This window comes from Vitis vinifera, chromosome 10 (assembly GCF_030704535.1).
Source record: "Vitis vinifera cultivar Pinot Noir 40024 chromosome 10, ASM3070453v1".
NCBI lineage: Eukaryota > Viridiplantae > Streptophyta > Magnoliopsida > Vitales > Vitaceae > Vitis > Vitis vinifera.
In genome coordinates, this window is record NC_081814.1 from 8,232,544 (window position 1) to 8,256,535 (window position 23,992).

The 23,992-nt window shown below is 32.6% G+C and overlaps 2 protein-coding genes across 2 annotated transcripts; one reads left to right on the top strand and one right to left on the bottom strand.

Annotated features, from left to right (window-relative positions):
* The first annotated feature begins 219 nt into the window (after positions 1-219).
* On the top strand, positions 220-11,006 carry LOC100247989 (uncharacterized). The gene is made up of 4 exons (XM_002267822.5): positions 220-652; positions 2,466-2,588; positions 10,433-10,552; positions 10,637-11,006. The coding sequence occupies exons 1-4, from the start codon at positions 616-618 to the stop codon at positions 10,699-10,701; spliced, it is 345 nt and encodes a 114-aa protein (XP_002267858.1). The 5' UTR covers positions 220-615; the 3' UTR covers positions 10,702-11,006.
* A 9,994-nt stretch (positions 11,007-21,000) lies between these two features.
* Positions 21,001-21,861, bottom strand: LOC132254553 (uncharacterized). The gene is made up of 2 exons (XM_059740430.1): positions 21,340-21,861; positions 21,001-21,243 (listed from the first exon to the last, which is right to left on the bottom strand). Exons 1-2 carry the CDS (start codon positions 21,859-21,861, stop codon positions 21,001-21,003), a joined length of 765 nt encoding a protein of 254 aa, XP_059596413.1.
* Between the last annotated feature and the right edge of the window lie 2,131 nt (positions 21,862-23,992).

Sequence of the window (23,992 nt, forward strand, 5' to 3'; positions counted from 1 at the left end):
GGACAATGAACTCAATTTTATTCCAAATTAAAAAATAATAAAAAATATATATAAATATTTAAAAAATAAATAAAAAGTATACCATATAATTATGATTTATATATTTTTATTAAAAATATAAAAAATAAATATTATAAAAATAGTAAATTAGGTTGAGTTTGAATTCGAATGATTTGAACTTTGAAAAAATTAAAACCTAATTCGGGGAATCGTTATAGTATTAATATTAATTGTTTCCATTTGAAATTAACTGATCTTGTTGGCCCCTCGATACAAGTTGGTGCGTGGGGTAGGTGAGATTACAACGGTCCACGTGTCGCCGAAGGAAACGGATCTCATAAATTTCCATGACGATGTCTGTCACGGGAGCAGTGTAGACCTCAGTCGAGAGCTCCACACGAGGAGTTGATGGAGACTGGAAGCAGACTCCGAGTCTAATCTCGAACTATTTAGGGGTCTTTCTGGTCGAAAAAAGTCTCTTTGTTTTCTCTCTGATTTCTGGAAAGTTCACCGGAGTTGTTGCCGCAACATAATTCCCAAGGGGGTCCTCTTTCTTCGGAATTTTGACTCTTCGGTTCTTTCTTCCGATTGTTCTGATTGTCGAGGCCTGAAACGATGGGGTGTACTGGATCGTCGCGCGCAAAAGGAGACGGTACAGATTCTTTCTTTGGACAATGCTGTGGTTTTACTGCTGTGACTTTGTTAATGATTGTTGTGGGTTGATTTTAGGGTTTATGAAATATCAGAATTTCAAGACTATGGCATATGTTGTAATTAAGTATTGGTTTCTTATTCGGGTTTTGCGACTAAAATGAAAATATGACCTGGGTGTTGACTATTTCGTGGAAATTAAGGTTCTGATTGGTTATTGGAAAGAATGGTGGAAAAGTAGTTGGAAATGGTTGAGAGAAGGAGCCATTTCAAAGTGTTTGTTCTCTTCTTTTGGTTTGAATCAGACAGAGGGACAAACTAAAGCTCTGTTTGTTTCATGAGAAAATTGAGAGGGAGGAACAAAATGCTCAATAATGGATTTTAATTTCGTTTGAACAATTGCTTTTCATTCTTTTACTGGCATTTGGTTTATTCTGTTCTCTGCCTGTTCATGTCGTTTGATAATTTTGAATTCAAACTCAAGATTTTGATAGTCAATTTTGGGTGGAATTCGGCCTAATAGCGTGTCATTCATGACATTTAATTCATCTATGATTGTAAATGTTTATTTTGACAAAAAAATAAAAAAAACGAGTTACAGAAAGGGAAACAAGGGGAAGAATTAACCTGCACTTGTTGTCTTTCCATCATATCTATTCATCTCAGATCATTTGGCTTCAGTAGCAGTACCAAGTTTTTAATTCTAGATTTTTTATTGTATTAGTGTTGCAGACCCCTTTAATTTACGCCCACACATCTGATGGAAATTGAATGGTTCCATTAATCTTTTCTTAGTATTTGAAGTTTCAGGTCTGTCGAGTGAAATGAGGCTGATGGAGGAAATTGGATCTATCACCCCAACTGATCTAATTAGATCAGTTTAGGTATTTCTTGAAATGCTGCCATTTTCTACTGTGGCACCATTCTCAATGATGGATTTATGTATGCATTTGTATGCATGGTACACAAATTTGGAGCTAGTTGTGATTTAACATGGTATTTGAGCTTTGATTTCTGAAGATATTGAGTTCAAACCTTCCCATGTGTGAACCTCATTTGTGAAACCCATGGGGGAGGCCACTCATATGGCAGGTGTTAGATCTTTAGCTTGATATACATTTTGACCCATGAGGTAAAAACTTAAGTTTTTGGGGTAATTGATAGTTTAACAATAAAAACACCCTTATTCTTGCTTATAAAACTTGTATATAAGAACACAACAAGCTGATCCAATTTTTGAGTGATCTTCCAATTCGCCAGATTGTATTTTGGTTTACATAATTGGAAGACGTAATCCATAACCCTCAGGAATTATTCATCATGTCATAAAGTATATGGAAAAATTATAGATGCTGATATGACAAGAATGAAGTGAATTTAAGAAACTAACAATGACACTTTCCGATAAAACCACCAATGCATATCTATGAACCAAACTATCCTTCCCCTCCTTTTATTGTCCTCACTCTATCTACATAGTGGTGGTTTAATTAATATATGAGAATTTAATACTAGAAATTAAAACTTGAATGATGAAGAAAGAAAAGATGATGAAAGAGTCGAAGAGGAGAATGATTGCAGGAGAGGGTTGTTTGTGTGTGCAGCTGTTTCTCCCCATTTTATTTATTATAGTGTTCTGGTGAGATATGTTTTTTTTTTTATAGGTATGGTGTTCTGGTGAGATATCTTAGAATCTATCTGCATTTGTTCAATATTTGATTTGTTCTTGGGGCTTATAACTTGTGAGATAAACAGCTCAAATCCTGGCTGAAATCAACCCTAATGGAATCATTTGGCTGTATATGTGCCCCCAGAAAGTTCTAAGAAAATACGAAGGCCAAAGCCTTGGAAGCATTCTCAAGCATTAACAAGGACACAACTGAAGCAGATGCGTGATGAGTTCTGGGACACTGCTCCCCATTATGGTGGACAGAAAGGTATTCTTTCCTTGTGGACCTGTAGCAACCTTCCTTGCTATTAATCACTCTTTATGCCATAAAACAGTTGATATTGATTATCTATCAAAAAAAAAAAAAACAGTTAATATTGATTTTAGTAAGGTTTTGTGATGGAAAAATGGGCAAGATTATAGATAATAGGGACAAAAAATGAAAATAGAAAAGAAAAGAAAGACGGTCTATTGATTTGGTATTATGCATGTGAGAGACACGTCTTTTCACTTGCTTTTTTATTTTGTGCAGTTAGATGGAGGTAAAATCCTTGATCCTTGTGCTGGGACTGTATTTAAATTATTTCATTTGCTTGTCCATTGGATTAAAATCTTGTTATTGTTTTCCCATTTTTTAAAACAAGAAACTGTACTCTAAAAGTTTTTAAGATTCTATATGTGTACTCTTCCCATGCCATATGACTGTGAGATCTATTTTCTCGTGCTTGTGAGCATTAACTGCTTTAAATGGAATATAGGCTTGTTATCAAGTTTCGAAAAAGTAGAGTTGGTAAAAAGTGGGATGGAGGACACAATGGATGTGTAGAAAAGAGTTACAAAGATGTATAACAGAAGCAATGTTAGGGTCAACAAGGGAATGCAAAAGGATAGAGGAAAAAATGCAAAAAATAAGGGAAAGAAAGGAACAGAGTTAGCAATTCTGCTACTTTTCAAGTATCACATTTGGTTCTGTTGCAGTATTGCTAGGATCATGTTAGTTTTTATAGTGAGAATTTGCCATAGACTTACAATGATACTGAAAGCATTGATTTGTTACTGTTATATGGCAAGAGGAGATAAGGGGAAAGATTAGTAAATCAAGTGAACCAAAAGGAATGACTAAAAGGGGAGGAAATGCCATGGTTCATGATTGGATTTATGGGACTTTCTAGTTTGATTTTGTCATTCATGCCATTTAATTAATTCGTGTCATTCATGCCATGAATTAATAATATAGTATTGAACATGTTTAAGCATGAAAGAAAATATCGGAGATTCATGGAATATCAATAGTTGGATTTTACAGAAATATCAAATGGAAATTCTAAAAAAAAAATAAAAAAAAATTCAATGGGATGAAAAGTGATCAAAACTAATGGAGATGTTGGAAAAAAAAATCTAAGAAATAATAAAAAAAGCAACAATACACAATAAAATTGTTCTTTTTAGGAAAACAATATATCATATATGTATGATTAAATTTGTGAAGTTGAGTAATAATGTGTTTTAATAAGAAATATGAATTTGGACTATGTATACTCAATACTGATGTGAAGGTAAAAAGTTTTAAAATAAAATAATATATATATATATATATGATTAAATTAATATTAGTGGTCAAGAATATAATATGCACTAATAACATATTTGAGTTTAAAAAGTGAATAATGAATATTATGTGGACATACAAATTTTGTTTCATTGAATTGCATTATTTGAAAACATATTATATTTCAAAATTTAGTAAACATTAGATTTATGAAGTAGTTTAGATTTTTACCCAAAAAATGTGTATATTTAAAAAAATAACTTAAAATTATTGTGATTAATAATTTAAAATATGTATAATATCTTGAGAGTAAATAACTAGAAGTTAATTAAAATTACTCAAGTTCTTGTTAATTAATTTATATTTACCTAAATTTTTAATAAATTGTCTTAAATTCTCTTAATCCATTTATATTCATATATTTGGAAAAAAAAAAAATCCCGTTATTGAAATTATTAATTTTATTAAAACATTTGTGTTATATTTTGAATAAAAATTAAATCATTTAAAATTTTTAAATAAAATTTTATATAAAATATATTATTTGAAAGTTCATTTTAAAAGTCTCTTTAAAAAATTTGTTTGGCAATTTTTATTATTAGTCTATTTAAATTATTGAAATTATTGAAAGCTGTATTTATAATTTATTTTATCAAATTAATTTTTTATTATTTTTTATGTTTTAGTTGCTTGCCAATAACTTTCTCATTTTAACTTAAAAAAATTGATAAATATGATAAAAAATAAAATAAAATAAAAAACCAAAAAGTGCTTGATAATTTTTTAAAATAAAAACTTAAAATGACAAATATGAAGAATATTAAAATAAAAAGATAATATGAAATAAAATGATAATATAAATTAAAAATAAAAGCTTGAAATAAAAATAAGAAGAGAATTACTAACAACTCTTTAAAAAAAACCAAGAAATCAATGGTATTCGCTCACAACAGCTAGTTCAAATTACATGCCAATGTATTAGTTATTTTCATGATTTCTTTGTTGATAACTGATGATATTCCATCCATTAGATATTCCATGTCATTTTTTATATTGCCAACAATCAATACACAAAATTTCGGCTCAAGATTTGCAAAAATTTTGTAGAATTTAGTTGAAATTTACATTGTGGAAGTGGATTTATGAAATCAAATGATGTATTTCTACTGTGAGTTTTTGGTGTTGGTGAATGGAACTTCAACTGTTTTAAAGGTTTAAGGCTAAAGGATCCTCTTTCCCCTTATCTTTTTGTTTTAGCCATGGAGGGGCTTGGTTGTTTAGCAGAAGAGGGCGATGCAGGGAGGTTACATTTTGGGTTTTAAGTTGAGTGGTAGGGGAGGCAAAGGTGAGGAGGTGTCTTATCTTTTATTTGTAGATAACACTCTCGTGATTTGTGAAGTGAACCAAGATCAAATAGGATATCTTAGTGGTGTGAAGCCATATCAAGGTTGAGTTGTTGTGTATTTAGGCTTTCCTTTAGGAGCTTCCTATAAATTGATGACTTATTGGCATTCAATGGAGAAGAGAGTCCACAAGATGTTGGATATGTGGAAACTTATCAAAAAAAAAAAGAGGTTGGATATGTGGAAAAGAGGATACCTCTCTAAAGGTGAGGTGAGGGTTCTTTGGAGAAAAAACCTACCTAGTAAGATGGGAAATTGATTATAGGAAGAAATGTAACGAAGACCTTCAATAAGTTGCTTCTGGGAAAGTGGTTATGGAGGTTTGCCTTGGAGAATGAGCCTCTTTGGAAAAGGATTATCATTAGGAAGCTTAGGGAGGAGGAGGGGGGTTAGTGTTCTAGGAAAAGTAGGAATGCTTTTGGGGCTAGGTTGTGCAAGGCCATCAGGAGAGGTTGGAATATCATCAATAAAAGGACTTCTTTTAGTGTGGGCAATGGTAGAAGGATGTGAAATTTTGGAAAGATGTTCAGCGTGGTGAATCAATTCTATGGGAGTCTTTCCGCTCTTTATATTCCATATCCTTGACAAAGGATGCTTGGGTGACAAATATTTGGGACCAACAGGGCAAGGGAGGGCTTTGAAATCCTCTTTTTTCAAGGAATTTGAATGATTGGGAGTTGGAAAGGAGTAAGGAGTTTCTCTTAAGGCTCTAAGGAAAGGCAATGAGAAGGAATGAAGGTGATAGGTTGGAAAGGATGGGTGCTAAGAAGGCAAAATTTCTTTTACTCTTTTTTTGGGTAGGAGAGAGTAATTGCTTTCCCTATGAAAGTTGTTTGAAATCCGATGGTCTCAACCGAAGGTTTCTTTGCATGGGAAGCTTCTTGGGGAAAGGTTTTGATTTTGGACCAACTGCAAAGAAAAGGATGGTTTCTAGTGAACCAATATTTCCTTTGTACGGAAGAGGAAGAGTTGGTAGATATATTCTTCTACATCATGCCTGAGCTCGAGGCTTATGGAATTTGATTTTCTCCTTGATTGGAGTTGCTTGGGTGATGTCATGTTCAGTAACAGAGACTATTAGGGTGATGCGGTTCCCTTGTAAATAAAAAATGGAAGAAAATTTGGAGGGTTATCTTGTCATTTATATTTTGGAAATTATGGAAGGAGAGGCACCAGAGATCTTTTGAAAGCAAAGCAAAGCGTCTAATCATGCAATAAAATTCTCTTTTCTTAGTAATATTTTGTTGTGGGATAGGATGTACATAGATGGAGACTTCCTAACCTGGTTAGATTTTATAGACTGGTTAAGATCTTCTTGAAGGAGCAGTTGTTTTCTGTTGTCCTTTCTTTTTCATTATGTTTTCTTGGCTTCCTTTTTATATGGTCCGTGTACTTTGGTGCCCTTCAAATAATGCTTATGATATAGTTATCTTGTTACTTATAAAACAAAAGTACCATGCTTCATTTTTTTTTATATAGGATGAAATAGGACTCTGCACCAATTTTGCAACACCACAAGCAGGTATTAAGGAATAGTAGATGACCGATATGACAGTTATGATGCCAAGTTCCTAGATTCATTCAATCCCTGACGGCTTCAATATCTGGTTTGGCTATACTATGGTTTTTGCTTGCACTTGGCTCAAAGTCATTATTCCTGCAGTAATTTTATTGTGCTAGCATGCCTCTCTCACATTTATGTCAATGCTGGACCAGACTAGTTGTTTATTGTGTTCAAAATTTGAGTTCTTGAACTCTGCTTGTTTAATAAACAAGTTTCTTATAAAGAAGATAAAAAAAAAAGTTAAAAAACACACACATAAAATGTGGCTATATGGATGCAAAGTCAAAGACAAACTGGGGAGGAAAGTGGGCTAGAAAGTTAATGTCTCCTTGGAGGATACATGAGTGCACACACTAAGCAATGCAACTAGTACAGTAATGTACATTCTGCTTTTCAAGCTGCGAGAATACGTTTCTCAATAATAAGTCTTGTCTGGTGAACTAAAGTGTCTAACCATTTGTTTTCTACTAGCTGATGGTTATATCTCCCTTTGAATTTGGAAATGAAGAGATACATTATTTATTTAGGCATCCTTTCACATCAACAGGTAAGGCTTGCATCCTTAATTAAATCCATTAAACTATAGCATTCCCCCTTCGTTCCAGGAAGGCTCGTGGGAGTTGTTTCTTTCAAATTTTTCATAAAAAAATAATGGATAGAGAGGAAAAATATCACTCAAAATATGATCTTTAGGACCTTAAACAAAAATCTCACTGCAATACAGGGTCCTCCATCCTTAAGTTATATTGTCACTTGCATTGATCTCAAAATATATTGTTCATTAAACTTTTTTCTCAAAGTTTACCCTGTGGTAATGAACATTGAATTTCATTCACTTGGAGCAGAGTCCTCCATCCTTAAGTTACATTGTTGCTTGCGTTGTTATCAAAATTTATTGTTTGTTGAACGTTTTCTCAAAGTGTACCCTGTGGTTTACAATCAAGTGTGAGTGTTAAATTTCATTCACTTGGAGCCTTGTTACATCTGTCTCTCTTGGTTTACTATCTTGTGCAAACTTGGAACTTCCTTTTCTTCAGAAATGGTTTTCATATGACCTTGTTTTGAATTCCATTTCGTATTATACATGGTATAATCACCTTATAAATTGTCATGCTATCAGGAATTAATTTTTAGAAAGTTCTTAAAATTGTCATATCACTCTGGTATATGTTATGATAGGACTTTGCAATGTGATGTTGCTTTAATTGATGTTTTCCCCCAGTAACATGGTTTTCTAGGGCCTTAGATTATAATCTTGTCTTCGTAGGTTTGGATTACTACACTACCTTATGATCTGTGTTAGTTTTAAAATTCATGACCCTGTTGGATTCAAATATCACTTACCCTGTCAATATGCACTCTTGTTGTAAGTTCCAACATAAAATGCCATCACATTTACTTCAATGTTGCTTTGTTTTGATATTTGGTGCGACATGCTCTTAAATTTTAAGCTCAGCTCACTTGTTTTCTAGCAAGATCTTAGATTGCTTTGTTGCCTTCATTTATTGCTTGGTAGGACATTTATTTATTAGGGTGCATTAGTTACTAGTTGCATTGGTATGTGGTCTGATTAGAAATTGTGCCACTATGCTGCCTTATTGCCTGGATATGTTATCCACTATTGTCCTTGAACTATATGTCTGCAATGTTTCAAAAGTTATCTCCTTGTTGGAATCCAATTACAAATTCTCCCTCTTCATATGTCAAACTGTTTGTACCTTTGGTACACATCCTGCTAAATTTTACTTGTTTGCACACATGATGTGTAGTTTTCCATGAATTTCACATTTCTTTGGCATATCTTGTGGGAATACCCCAAACTACCATGTCACCATGATGTTTTTTGATAGGCATTTAAAATATTTTGTTACTTCAATTAATAAGTCCCTTAATAATTTTATGATTTTGTACCTAAGTATCTTGTGGCTAACATATAAGGTCCAGTATTTTCCTGGAAGTTTGGTTCTTCAAAGTCATTATAGTGGTGCTTTTGTTGTGTTACGTTCTAGGGTCCGCAGAAGTTTGTTTTGTCATTCTGGTGATGTGTTTTAAATAGTCTTCTAAAACTTGGAGTCTTGTGAGGTTATCATGTTAGAGATTCATTTATTATCATGTGGGTTTTCACTATATAACTGTGCCTTTTATTAAATTGATTTAAACGTATGTTATTGAATAGTGAGGGCACATTTTTATTATAGATCTCTCAAAATATATAAAAGGTTCACTGGTGCACCCACTTATACCATAGTATTATCTCATGGAGTGTCAGAGGGAACTCATTGGTGGAATATTTCTTGTTTTCTGTTCACTTAGCTTTAGTGGACTCCTAGCAGAAATTCATAACTTGATGAAATCTTAATATTACATGGCAATGTTTTGGTTCTTTCCCTGTTAGTCCAGAAAAAAAAATGTATCGTTAGTATTGTCTAGCACCCTTTGTGTGATTTGATTTTTGTTTTATAGTACCATCATATTAGTTGTAGTTGGTGTGGGTGTACGGTGCTGTCCCAAAGATTCCCGCATCTTTATGCTATGGCTGTGCACAAGAATGCCACAGTGGAAGAGATGTGGGACCAGAATTTCGGCCAAAGTGGCTGGAATTTAAGGTTCCTTGGGGACTTTAATGATTGGGAATTGGACATGGTTGGCAATTTGCTTCTTGATTTGAGGGGTCACAGGATTACTATGGAGGAAGACTCGGTTTTTTGGAAGGAAGGAAGAAACGGGCAGTTTAGTGTCAAGAAAGTGTACAGCCTGTTGGCAAGCCCCATTGCTGCCGTTTTCCCAAAAAGTAATGTTTGGGTGGATAGAATTCCAACCAAAATTGCGTTTTTTGCGTGAGAAGCCGCTTGGGGGAAGGTGCTTACTCTTGATAGGCTTCAGAAAAGAGGGTGACAGCTTTCTAATTGTTGTTTTTTATGTGGGTGCGAAAAGGAAACAGTAAATCATATTCTAATACATTGTACAGTGGCCAAAGTGTTGTGGGATATTGTTCTTGGTTTGGTTGGTGTTCAGTAGGTTTTTCCAGAAACTGTAAAGGAGGTTTTATTTAGTTGGAGGGGTTCTTTTGTGGAGAAAAAAATGAAAAAGATTTGGAAATCCATTCCGTTGTACATTTTTTTGGACGGTTTGAAAATAGAGGAATATACTAGCTTTTAAGGGGGGGGGGGGGGGGGGGGGGGGGGGGCGGGGGGGTGGTGTTAGCAATTCAGAAACTTAAAAATTTTTTTATTTGTAATTTATGGGTTGGGCTAAACTGTATATTGGAGAGGGACCGCTCTCCCTTATAGGCTTTTTGGAATGGTTAGCTTCTAGTTAAGGGTTGGTGAGTTTTTGTTTATCTTTTTTTGGTTGCGAGGCATTAGCCGCCTTGTATATTTTCTGTATGCTGTGGCTTTTTTGCCTCTTGTTATTACATGCTGTGTTTATCTATCAAAAAAAAAATTAGTTGTAGTTGGGCTTGAACTTGGTGGGGATGTGTGGTGATTCTAGTGATGCTTATTATGCATACAAATTCTACCGAACACCAGACAAGTTTAGATGAAATAAGTTAGATAAAATGAAAATAACTGATGGGTGAGTGGCATTCTTATCAGAGATTTGGGATGCACTCCGAGCTGCTACTGAAGCTGATTTAACCCTTGCACAGGCAATTGTGGACAGTGCTGGTGTGATTGTTCAAAGCGCTGACTTGACAACCTGTTACGATGAGAGAGGTGCCTAATCCATTCTGAACCCTGTATTTTTGTTTTTTTTGTGTGCTCATGAATTTTATCCAGCTTATAAAACTTTTATTGCAGGTGCAAAGTATGAACTACCCAAGTATGTTTTGAGTGAACCAACCAATCTGATTCGCGATAATTGAAAATGGAGAAAAGAAAAGTACAGTGGTCGAGTAAGACTGTAAATTGTGTATATGATGAATCACATTATCGTTTGGTTTCTGAAATACAGTCCTGTTGAAGTTCTGCTTGATACTCATCTTTGTTTATATCCACTTCTGAAGGCTTATGCTAAAGTTTTCTGCATCTTAACAAAAGAGAGAATAGCAGCCACTTTTGTATTTTCTGGGGATTTTCCTGAAGGACTAAAGAAAATGTAACAAAACATTTTGGTTACCGAAATTTATGTTTCAAATTTCTCAATAGAGCAATTTTCATTTTTACCATACATCTAGTTGATCTAACAAGCATGTTTCCCCTCAAATGTAGAAGGATTCGCTCGAACCTAGTAAGTAAACTCTCCATACAGAAGTGGCCTGGAGTGTAAAATGCCTTTCTATACTTTCTCTTGGATGCTGTGGTGAACCCACTGCACATCAACACTTATCTTCTGTCATGAAAATAGTTTCAGTACTATGTTCATTTCTTTTCTTGTCATGAAGATAATTTGAAGATACTGGGTTGGATGTTGGTCTCTTAAGTCCTTCATGTCAATCACCACCACTCCTTTCTCTTCTAACTGGTGATTTCACCGGTCTCTCCATCTCACTCTCTCTTCACCACAGTCGTCAAAGAACTATCAAGTCTAGTAATTTTCTGAGATCAGAGTGCCCTCTTATCAAACTGCTATGGAGGAGCAATCGGTGAGGGTGTGGCTTTCTTTGTTGCCATTTTGTTATGTAAAAATGGCAAAAATTGACTGACAAATTCCAACCTGACCTTAGTTTGATAAATCCAGTGGCTTTCAAAACCCAATCCCAGTCCAACTACTCGTAAGCCTAGCCCAAGATTGTCCATTTTTGGGCTCTGTTTGTCATTACAATTCCCCCAAGTTGCACTCATGACCACAACCCATCAGGTTGCATCAAGAAATGTGAAAAGCAGGGTATAATAGGAATGTAACCTCCCTTCATCTCCTCAACCCCTGCTGTGGGATGTGGTTGGGAGTTGGGAAATTGGGACTTTGGGATACATAATTGGATCATGCAACTGCAATAAAATTTTAGAACCCAAGTGCCATATGAGGTAGGTCCTTGGTACCTGCCGCCTTGCCATCCCTAGTCATTAGTCACCTATATAATAGGAAAAGAGTGCGGACCGCCGTAAAGGTGTATTGCATGCGACTGCTAATCACTTTATTTAAAAGGCTATGAGTTGGTATTCTCAAGATTAAAGATTGTATTACCCCAAAAGAAAAGGAAAAAAAAGAAAAGAAAAAAAGCTAATGAAGTTTTTGGAACACATAACTAAACTCTTGTCCCTCAGGAACTAGACATGAGAGGGCTTTTCCAAATCTTAAAAATGATGCCCTCCACCCCCAAAAAGAAGAGCAAGGAAAGGTAGGAATCTTCAGCAAACCCACCAGCATTCCATATATTTCATTCAGTCTGGACATCGCCAATCAATGATTTGGCCACCATCCCTATTCGGGGTACCCCTTTATAGTGTCCTATGGAAAGACAATTATGCACTTGTTATTCCATTTCTTCCTTGCCCTTCAAATCAAATGCCCTTAATCTAGAGGGAGGGTGCCCTAGTCATTAGCATTGAAAACTGTTGGGTGTGTAGATTTTGTCATCCAAGTTAATCACTTTTTCTTGGGTCAACATCAAACTGGTTTACTTAATTATGACAGCTTAGTGATAATGAACTTTTTTGGATTCTCAACGGAAGCACTGGTCAAATGTTGCTTAGAAAAGAGTGAAATTATTAAACATTTCTGACAGTTGAGACTTTGGTTTGACCCTTATTCATCCAACTTTCACACTTTGTTTCATTCTTTTCATCAAGATAAAGTGAGGGAATATGAAGCACCAAAAAAGAAAAATAAAATAAAATAAAAATTCAAAATTCAAAAATTTTCTTCTCATACATGACCAAGAAGTTGTTCAACTACTCACCAGAGTGTAAAGGACTTTGATTTCACATGAATTTTCCCATACCCACCAAAAGAGAGACATGTTAATGTGACCCAAAAAAAAAAAAAAAGTATCAGCTATCACAAAATTCTCCATTTCATTTTTCTTATGAGATGAGACCACCGCACCTTCCCTTGTTTTCTTTTTGCCCCAACATTTATGAATACACTTGTTATCTCCAAAAAGCAGTGCATGAGGACCGCCAATAATCAATATGTGAGTCCAAAAATGATCCAATCACATGAAGACATTTGTGAACTGTCTGACAGAGATGTTCACCACCCAATTGATTGTTGGGTCATTAATCTACCCTTTGTTCTTCTCCAATCTTCAATCCACATTCATTGATTTCTTCCTCAACCTCACTTATGGAGCCACCCATGATGTTTTCACAACATTATGTGTGTGGACAATGATATAAAAACAACTAGGGTTTTCACTAATGCTACAACTAAAGCAGCTGTTGCTGTTCAAGTTGTTTTGACTTGCTCTCTAAATCCATTTTCCATATACAATGCACTTGCTTGATTTTTTTTGTTTCTAAATTACAAACACAAAACAACAAATCACTGTTTTCTATGTGGGTCTTTTGGTGTTTGTTTTTTTTTTTAAGCATTTCTAAGAACAGCATATGAAATGGAAAACAAGTCAAATATGTGAAAACATTTCTAAAATATTTTTTTTTTGCCTAATTTTAAGAATTTTATTTTATTCTTTCAATTTTCAACAAACAACCAAAAAGAAAAAAAAAATCTTTATAATTTCTTCTTACTTTTTTTTCTCTATTTTCTTTTGTCTAAATTTATTCTAGAAATGATAATTGTTTTCTCGTTGATTCTCGAAAATTTTGAAAGATCATAAAAAATAAATAAATAAATAAATAAGGGAGATTATAAAAATAATAATAATAATAAATAGATTTAAAGTTAATAAATTTTTTTATTTTAAAAAAAAATCATTTCATATATTTCTCCTAGAAAGTTGATAAATAATATGAAAATATATAAGTTTTTTAGTATTTGTGATTATTTTTTATAATAAATTAAATATGAGGCAAATATTTAAAAAAAATATGTTTTTCTTTTACTTAATACCCTCCAAGAAGTGAAAAGTAAATCTTATTTCATAACTACAAATTATGAATAAATCCTAATAAAAGGGCTTTATACCTTTGCATATACAAAACTAACAATATTTTAAAATATTAAAAAAAAAACTTGTTTCATTTTAGTTGTGAAATACATTCTCTATATTTATATATATATATTTATTTAAAACAACAATCTCTAGAAGACAAATAGCCAATCAAAGTTTTGGACTATTTTTTTCCCACCCCCCAGACAACCAAGCTGAGACAAACTCCCTTATCCAATATAAATAAATACAATTATACCCATGCCCAAAATATGTAGAATGGAGCCTAGGATGCCCCCCCAATCCACATGGACATTGGCAGTGACCCACATGAAGCTATGACTGTTTTTTAGTATAGGGGGCACTGGGTTCTCTGCCCATTTCTAACCCCACCCTATCTCGTGGGCCATTCATTAAATTGGCTCCTTTCTCCCATCCCCCAATTATCCAAATTCCCCTTCCAAGACTGTGAGGAAAGTCCCCTTTGCCGTAAATTTGATTTGGTTGTCACATTTTTTTTGATTTTGTGAATGCCTTTTGCAGAGAGTACAGCTCATCCAACAGTTGGTCTCTTTGACTTGAGAATCATCTCATTTGTCTAATTCTTTGTGAAGAGAATTTAGAATGAATTAAATTCAAAATCATTTGAATCTTTCTTACTTTTTCTGCCACCAATTTAACAGCTTTGCTCACATGAGTGGTAAATACAAATATAGCCCTAATTTTCAAGTTTTTTTTTCTTTGAAAAAATGGTAACATGGGTTTTTCACTCTAAAACTAGTTCTTCATTTTCTATTTGAAAATTTTAAATATCAATATTTATAAATAAAATTTATGTTTTTCATTTTAGAAAATTATTCAAAGAAATTCCATTAAAGTACAAATACTTGTTTCCATTTTCTAACATGTAAAATAATGTAAACATATTAGAAAAATTTTAAAATAGTTTTTTTATTTTTAAAAGCAAAAAATTATTTCTAAATCCTACCCATGTCCTTGTTTTTATGATATTTTTATATTTTGATCATATTTTAAATTTACTTAAATAAGATTGGATTACATGTGGTGCCAGAGATTCAACATTTATTCATTTTAATATTTGGGTTGGAAAGTCACCATGGGTGGAGGAAACTACCAGATATTAAGTGCCCCTCATCAGCCCCACAACTAGGAATGTAAATGAGGTGGATGGTATTCATCCATCCCTACATTGATTATGTAAGTACATTTTTATTCTCTTCCAAAATTCATATTAGGACAAGCACATGCTGAAGAATTTTTCATTTCCATCTTGTCCACTTAAAATTTTTTATTGTTTTTTAAAAAATTAATTATATAAACAGTAATATAATTTATTTTATATCTAAAAAAAATTTGAACCAAAGATGTTTTTATAGCAAAAATATTTTCTCAAGAATTTTCTCCAAACTCTTTCAATTACCAAGGTTATATTGAAGCTTGGTCTATCTTTTATTATAAAAATTTTGATCATTCTTGGTTTTTTTGTTTTCATTTTGAATCTTTGATTTTCAAAATCCTTTTTTTCGTATCCGTTTTAAGAATTATGAGAATTTCGATTGTTTTCCAATAAAAAAAAAATTTCTTAAATCTTTGAACTAGTGGCTAGATTAAGTTGGTATTTGTTATTTTTTACTTAATTGTAAGTAAAACTTAATTTAACAGTGTTAAGGGTTAAGTATTCGAATATTTATTTTTTAATATTTTATTTTTATTAAGTGTTAAGTTGTTTGCCTTTAATATGCTAAAAATCTATATCTAAATATATTAAGAAAAATAATTTTTATTTGATTAAAAAGTAATTTAACATATTTCTAAAAATCTTAAAATAATAAAAATTATTATAATAAATAATTTATCATTATCATCCTTTAAAAAATATATATTTTATATAAATAAGATCAAATATTTTAAAATTAATCATGGTCAAGTCATTATTGTGTGAGTGAAATGAGAGTGGTGGCAAATGGGATGTTAAGGGGCAGTTGTGGTGGCAATGGCACTAAGGGCATGATGTTGAATAGAACAAAGCAAGAAGGATGGGATAAGATGAGGATGACTATTGTTGACATTATGTTTTACTAGGCTGAGAATGAGATACCAATAAGTTGTTTTTGGCACTTAAAGAAGTCAAATATTTTGAATTTTTATATTTAGAAAATAATATTTAAGAATAAGTAACAAGTTAGACAAAAAGCTAAAAACAAATCACCTAAACTTTGAAAACAAGTTACTTTCAATAATAAGTTAGAAAAACAAATATCACCTATTTTTTCTTAAATTAAGATAAAAATCAAATACACAATTAAGACATCTTAAAAAATGTTGAAGTTGATTTTTAACTTTAATTGCATATGGAAATTTATTTGTAAATTTTATCTTTGAATTGGTCTAATATTACCTTGACATGTTTTTATTTCCTAAAAATCTAACCTTTTATTTGAAACATTTTCATTTTTGTCGCTAAGCCATTTGGCTCTGACAATGTAATAAAAAGTTTGAAAGTGTTTAAAATGTTGATATACTGGTTTAGAGAATATTAAAACACCATCAATACATACAATTGAGAATTTTGTATATGTATTAAACGTTTCATTCACTACAACAAATGTCAATTTTTTTCCATGAAATATTCGTCGTCACTCTTAGTAAACTGTGATAAAAAGTTTTCTTCATGAGATTCGCAGACATAAGCGTGTCACTAAATTATGATAAACAAATCTTCTATTTCATCATGAAAAATTAAGTGTTATGACAAAATCAAATTATCATTGAATAATTACATTTTATGCAAAAAAACTCATTATATAAAATAACAAAACTTTGTCACTTCATCGCATCATTTCATCTCTAAAAGATATCTTTTGTGACAAAAATGTATTATCTAAAACATCATCAATATATACAATTGAGAATTTGATATATGTTTTAAATTTTTATAATCATTATCTTTTGAAATTCTAAAAGTGCATTTTTTTCTTAATTCAAAAAGCATTACATTCTATTTGTAGTGTCCAAAGGAACCATAACATGACTAGATTAAGCATACATGCTTCTAATTTTTCGCCTATGTTTAATTCTTAAATTTATTGCCTTACTCGATATTGAAACTTAAATAAAATGATAGGAAACTTTTCTTGTATTCCTTTTTTCAAGGGGAGGGTGGCTGGGGGTTATTTGTTAGGCATAAAATAACTCTAATTCTTTTTTACTCGACTTCGGTTAACATTGAACCTAGGATTAATTTTTAATGAAAAGCTATCAAACTTCCCTTTGATTCTTACCTTTGCTCTCTATTTGCAAAGTCTCTTTAAGAATCCATCAATAAATCTATCTTTCTTATAGGATTGTTTTTTATTCATTCAAATTTGAAATAACTTAAATTTTAGATGTTCTTTCTTAAAATAACAACAATTCTCTTAAAAAAATATTTGGTTATAACATATATTCAAGTATGATATGAAGTTGATTATTTTGCTTTATAGGTAGTCGAGACTGTTAGAAAAAGAAATCTGAAGAAAGAATTGAGAGAAAAGATGAAAAGAATTCTCTTCATTCCTCTTGTCACAAAATACAAGGCTGCTCTGTTATATAACAGAGTAAAATGGCTCAACAAAAACTGAACCAGAAAAACAGAAACAAAACTTAACAACAAACTGAACAAAACAACTCAAAAATAGCTCAGCTTACAATAATGACAAAACTACCCTTCTAGTAAAAAATAACTAATACAATCAATCCTAATACTCCCCCTCAAGATGGACTAAAGATGTTCTTTAGACCCATCTTGCCAATAAGAAGCTTAAAAGAAGAAGGATGAAGGGCTTTTGTCAAAACATCTGCTAACTGGTGTTCTGTAGAAACAAACATAGGCTTGAGAACCCCACTTTGAACCTTGTCTCGAACAAGATGACAATCAATCTCAATGTGTTTTGTGCGTTTATGAAACACGGGATTTTCAGCCATATGTAAAGCAGACTGATTGTCACAAAAAAGAAGAGCAGGAGCAGAATGATCTATACCAAAGTCCTTGAGAGGAGCAAGAAGCCAAGTAATCTCACAAGAAGTATTGGCCATAGCACGATACTCAGCTTCAGCAGAAGAGCGAGAAACAATGTGTTGTTTCTTGGATTTCCATGACACCAAAGAATTCCCCAAGAAAACACAAAAACCAGTAACAGATCTTCTCGAATCGGGACAACGAGCCCAATCTGAATCAGTATAAGCCATCAAACGAAGCTCTGAATTACTAGGAAAGAACAAACCCATGCCAGGATTACCTTTAAGGTAACGAAGGATTCTTTGAGCAGCATGTAAATGGGGCAATTTAGGACGAGAAATGAACTGACTAAGTCGACCTACAGCATAAGAAATGTCAGGTCGTGTTAATGTCAAATATAACAGCTTCCCAAGTAGCCTACGATACAAGCTAACATCAGGAAGATCAACCCCCTCATCCATGGATAACTTGACATTAGCTTCCATAGGTGTACTAGCAGCTTTGCAACCTAAATACCCGAAATCAGAAAGCAAATCAAGAACATATTTTCGCTGAGAAACACAGATTCCAGTAGAGGATTTAGCAATTTCAAGACCAAGGAAATACTTGACATCACCCAAATCCTTCAGTTTGAAGAGTTTATTCAACTCAGATTTCAAATCAGCAATGGCCCCTTGATTATTACTAGCTATAATCACATCATCAACATAAACAAGAAGAGCAATGAACAAGCCATCAACATTTTTGATGAAAAGAGAATGATCGGAAGGAGATTGACTGAATCCCAAGCCCATAATGGCAGTAGAAAACTTAGAAAACCACTGTCTTGAGGCTTGTTTGAGACCATATAAGGATTTATGAAGCAAACAAACAGCATTCGAAGGCAAAGACTCCCCCTTTCTATTATAACCAGGAGGTAACTTCATATACACTTCCTCATTCAAGTCTCCATGAAGGAAAGCATTGTTCACATCCAATTGTGACAAATGCCAACCTTTAACAGCAGCAATAGCCAAAAGCAATTTAACAGTCACTAGTTTTGCCACTGGTGAAAAAGTATCAACATAATCAATGCCTTCACGTTGAGTATACCCTTTTGCCACTAAACGAGCTTTATACCGTTCTATGGTACCATCAGCCTTATGTTTAACTTTGTACACCCATTTACAGCCAACAGGGTGCTTACCAACAGGTAAACTAACAATGGACCAGGTCTTATTTTCCTCAAGAGCCTCTAATTCACAATCCATGGCAGCCCTCCATTCTGGTATTTCAGCAGCCTTTGCAAAAGAGCTGGGTTCTGAAATAATGGAAACTGAGAGAGAAAAAAGTTTGTAAGAAGGAGAGAGCTTATCATAACTCAAAAAATGTTGTATGGGATGAGAAGTGGAGTGAGTTTCAACATGAGCAACAGAGTTGATTAAAGAGCAGTGATAATCTTTCAAATATGAAGGTTGTTTGGAGACTCTTGTTGGTCGTGAAGAAGGAGCAACTTGAAGAGGTGGCTGTGAAATAACACGAGGAAGAACTGAGGAAGATTGATCATTATCAGCAGCAATACAAGGAAGAACTCGATCATGAAACAAATCAGAAGAAATATCAGGAGAAGAACAGGGATTTGTCTTTGAAAAAGGAAAGATCTCTTCATGAAAAATAACATTTCTAGAGATAGATATGGAACGTGTCTCTATATCCAGTAATTTGTACCCTTTAAAACCAAAGGGATAACCAAGAAAAACGGCTGCTTTGGCTCGAGGTGAGAATTTTGTCCTGTTAGCTTTCAAAGTAGAAACATAACACAAGCAACCAAAGACCCGCAAATGACTATAATCAGGCAGCTTATCATGTAGGATTTCAAAAGGAGTCTTATTGTTTAGAAAAGGACTTGGTGTTCTATTGATTAAGTATACTGCAGTGAGTATACAGTCACTCCAGTAGCAGACAGGAAGGCTGGACTGAAAAAGAAGAGCACGGGCCACATTTAGAATGTGCTGGTGTTTCATTTCTACCACAGAATTCTGTTGAGGAGTTTCAACACAAGAACGATAGTGTATGACACCAAGAGAATGATAGAAATTGGAAAGAAATAATTCTGGAGCATTATCTGATCTTATGGCCTTAACTTCCTTACCAAACTGCTTCTTTACAAAAGCAAAGAAATCTGGAATATATTTTTGAACTTCAGATTTATTCTTCAACATATAAACCCAAGTTACTCGACTATAATCATCAACTATAGTCAAGAAAAATTTGTAGCCTTCAACACTGCCAACAGAAAAAGGTCCCCATATATCTAGATGCAAAAGATTAAAAGTGGAAGAACATCTTTTATTAAGAGAAATGTAAGGCAGACAACGCTGCTTAGCTAAAGGACATACATTGCAGGGAGTAAGATCAAAGGATGAATCAAAATCCAATATAGATTGTAGACCTTTTAAACGACTAAAAGAAGGATGTCCAAGTCTAGAATGCCACAAAGAAAGAATATTAGAAGTAGGAATCCGAGAAGCTGCAACAAAAGCTTTATCAGCAACAAAACTGTCAAAATCCAGCTGATATAACTGACCTTTCCTGCTACCCTTCCCAATCATCTTGCCCCGAGATGGTTCCTGAATAATGCAAGCATCAGGAGTAAAAACCATTGAAAGAGATAAAGTGTCTGTAAATGCACTCACAGAAAGTAGATTATATCTGAAAGTAGGCACAAACAACACATTTAGAAGCTTGACATCCTTCGAAAGAATGACCGAACCAACTCTATCAATAGGGACAGTAATACCAGTAGGTAAAGTAACTCGGACATTTTGAACATCAATAGAAGAATCAAATAGAGAAATGTCATTGCAAACATGATGGGTGGCCCCACTATCAATAATCCAACCTTTATTTTGGATTTTAACTTTATTACCAGCAAAATTAGACACTGATGGTCCTGTTGAAGAATTCTCTGTGGAAGCTGAAGAAGTAGAGCTTAATTGGTTGGTTAAGAGTTGAATCAATTGTTGACACTGCATGGTAGTGAGGGAAGAAACAGTGGATTCAGAAGAACCTGCATTCAAAGACTCGAGGACTTCTGAATTGTTAGCCATTGAGCTTGAATTAGGGCCTTTATTTTTGAATTTCCATCCCGGTGGATACCCAACAAGTTTATATCATTTATCTTTGGTATGACCTTGGAAACCACAATGAGAACAAGTAATTCTATCCCTTCTAGTTTTAGAGCCACCTGAACTTCCTGCTGGTGCATTAGAATTAGAGCCAAATGTCATAGGATCAGAATTGTGAGAACCAGAATAAGAATAACCAACAGTCCTGTGACGTTCTTCTTGAATAACCAAAGAAAACACTTTATTAATAGCAGGTAAGGGATCCATCATCAAAATTTGTCCTCTAATCTGAGCATAAGAGTCATTTAAACCCATAAGAAATTGTAAAACATACTCCCTATGTTGATAATCTGTCCAGACTCTCAATCCACCACAATGACATACTGGAACAGGTTGAAACTCCCTCAATTCATCCCAAAGAATCTTCAATTTAGTGAAATATGAATTGACATCCAATGAACCTTGATTAAGAGCAGATAATTGCTTCTTAATTTGAAAAATTCGAGGTCCATTACCCTGATTAAATCTATCATTCAAATCTTTCCAGATATCACAAGCAGAATCCAAATATAAAAGACTATCTGCAATTTCTCTTGAAACAGCATTTATGATCCATGAAGAAATCATACTGTTACATCTATTCCAAGCACCGTAAATCAAATCATGAGACATAGGTCTAGAAATCGTACCATCCACAAAACCAACTTTGTTCTTCGCTGTGAGAGCCATCAGCATCGCTCTACGCCAGGTATGATAATTCGGTCCAGTCAAAAGATTTAAAACAAGATTGAGCCCTGGATGATCTCCATTATGAAGAAAATAGGGACTACTCGAATCTTCAACAACAACAATCTCAGAATTCACCTGGCCACCGCGATTACCATTACCAGATCCACCTTTCGCCATGAACACGATCGAGAACAAAGAACAGAGAAAGAGAAGAAAAAAATAGAAATTAGGGATTTGAAACCCTAAATGGATGGCTCTGATACCATGTTAGAAAAAGAAATCTAAAGAAAGAATTGAGAGAAAAGATGAAAAGAATTCTCTTCATTCCTCTTGTCACAAAATACAAGGCTGCTCTGTTATATAACAGAGTAAAATGGCTCAACAAAAACTGAACCAGAAAAACAGAAACAAAACTTAACAACAAACTGAACAAAACAACTCAAAAATAGCTCAGCTTACAATAATGACAAAACTACCCTTCTAGTAAAAAATAACTAATACAATCAATCCTAATACCATCACCATTTCTTAAAAGGATAATAAATATTTGATGATTATTAATTTCATCTATATTTTAATAACATATTTATTTTCTATTGTATTTTGATTGTATGAATGGTCTCATTTCTTCATACAATATGTTTAGAAGAGTTGACCTAGGATAGTAATCCTTAGTTTTAGGTTTTGGTTGATTTATTTATTTGTAAATCTCTTTCTCCTCTCCTTTATTTCTAATTTTGAAAGATATTATTTAGTCTCAATATTTTTAGAAAGAGAGGGTTTTGGCACACCAAATTTCCTAATTTATGCGAAAGTTAATTGAAAATTGATTATTTGCTGTGTTTTTTAGTTTTGGTATTTTGAGTCTTGGGGGATTTCCATCCACTTGAATATAGATTGATTTTTGTTTAAAAAGGTGTTGGGTAAAATTTAATATTTATTATTTAACTATTTAAGTTTAATTTAATTTAAATTATTCTCAATAATAATATAGAGAAATATGGTAAAAAGGATTTAAAAGTAATATTAAATTAACTATTTTGATTTAACAATTAAAGTTATTTTCAATTTTAAGTTATAATATTAAATTATTTTATTAAATATACTTAATTTATTTAATAATTAAAATTAAGTTGTTAAGTCATTAAATTGGTTTACTAAATATTCTCTAAGTTTCTATTTAGTATATCTTTTGCAGGATATTAATTGAATAAAAAGCATTTTGAATTGTTGTTTAGCTTAACTTCTATTTTAGTTTATCAAGATTAGAGTACTTAGCATCTAATTAGTGTAATTATTTCGTTACTAAATGTTTTCAATATCATTTATACAATTCATTTTTCTTTTTGTTTTGTTTTTTTTTTTTTTTTTTTTTATAATATCATCCACGTTATATAGTAGAAATAAATTCCATATTTGACTCTTGAAAGTCTCAATAACGAGTCCCCAAAATTATTGTCTCCCATTTTTTAGTCATCCACATGTCTAATCCAATTCTTATTCAATGTTACTTAAATTCTTCCCATGTGAACCATTTTATTTTATTTTATTTTTAAATATTGAATGCCTAGTGGATACTTTTAGTTATCTTAATTAAATTAATTATGTCTAATTTCTTAAATAATTTTATATTTCACAAATGGAAAAAAATTAATAAATTACCGGATTTTAAAGTAATTTTTAAAAATTTTATAAATCTAATATTTTGATAAATTTTAACTGAATTATAACGGTTTTAACACATTATTTATTTATTGGATGTTTCAGAAAAAGAAAATAAAATAACTCAAACTAGTTGGTTGGACAATTCCTAATATTGAAAGAGATAAAATAATCTTCATATTTATGAATTTAATATTTTTCATGTTTTTACTTAAAAAATAATTTATTTTTAACGTAAATATTCTTAATTATTTGAAGTATTTATATATATGTTTTAAAATAAATTATTGTTTTTTATTTACTAAATGAAGACATTTTTATTAAGATGATAAATGATTAGATTTTTAAAATTAGATTTTTAATAAACCTTTTAATCAAACAACCGTTTAATCAATTGCAATGCGAAGTACCTTGGCAATTCGATGATTCCATCGGATCCAACTACTTTCAATTATTTTCCTAATAACTGCTTAAATCCAAGGGTCAGGATTTTACCAGAGTGGAATGTGGGACACGGGTGGAAGTAGAGCATCAAACCCATATATAATAATAATCGTAGAATGGAATTTAATATAAGCCATGATTTTAAATACGGAATATGGGCACGTGACAGTGACGTTGATAGTTAGGGGAATTGACTCCCAAA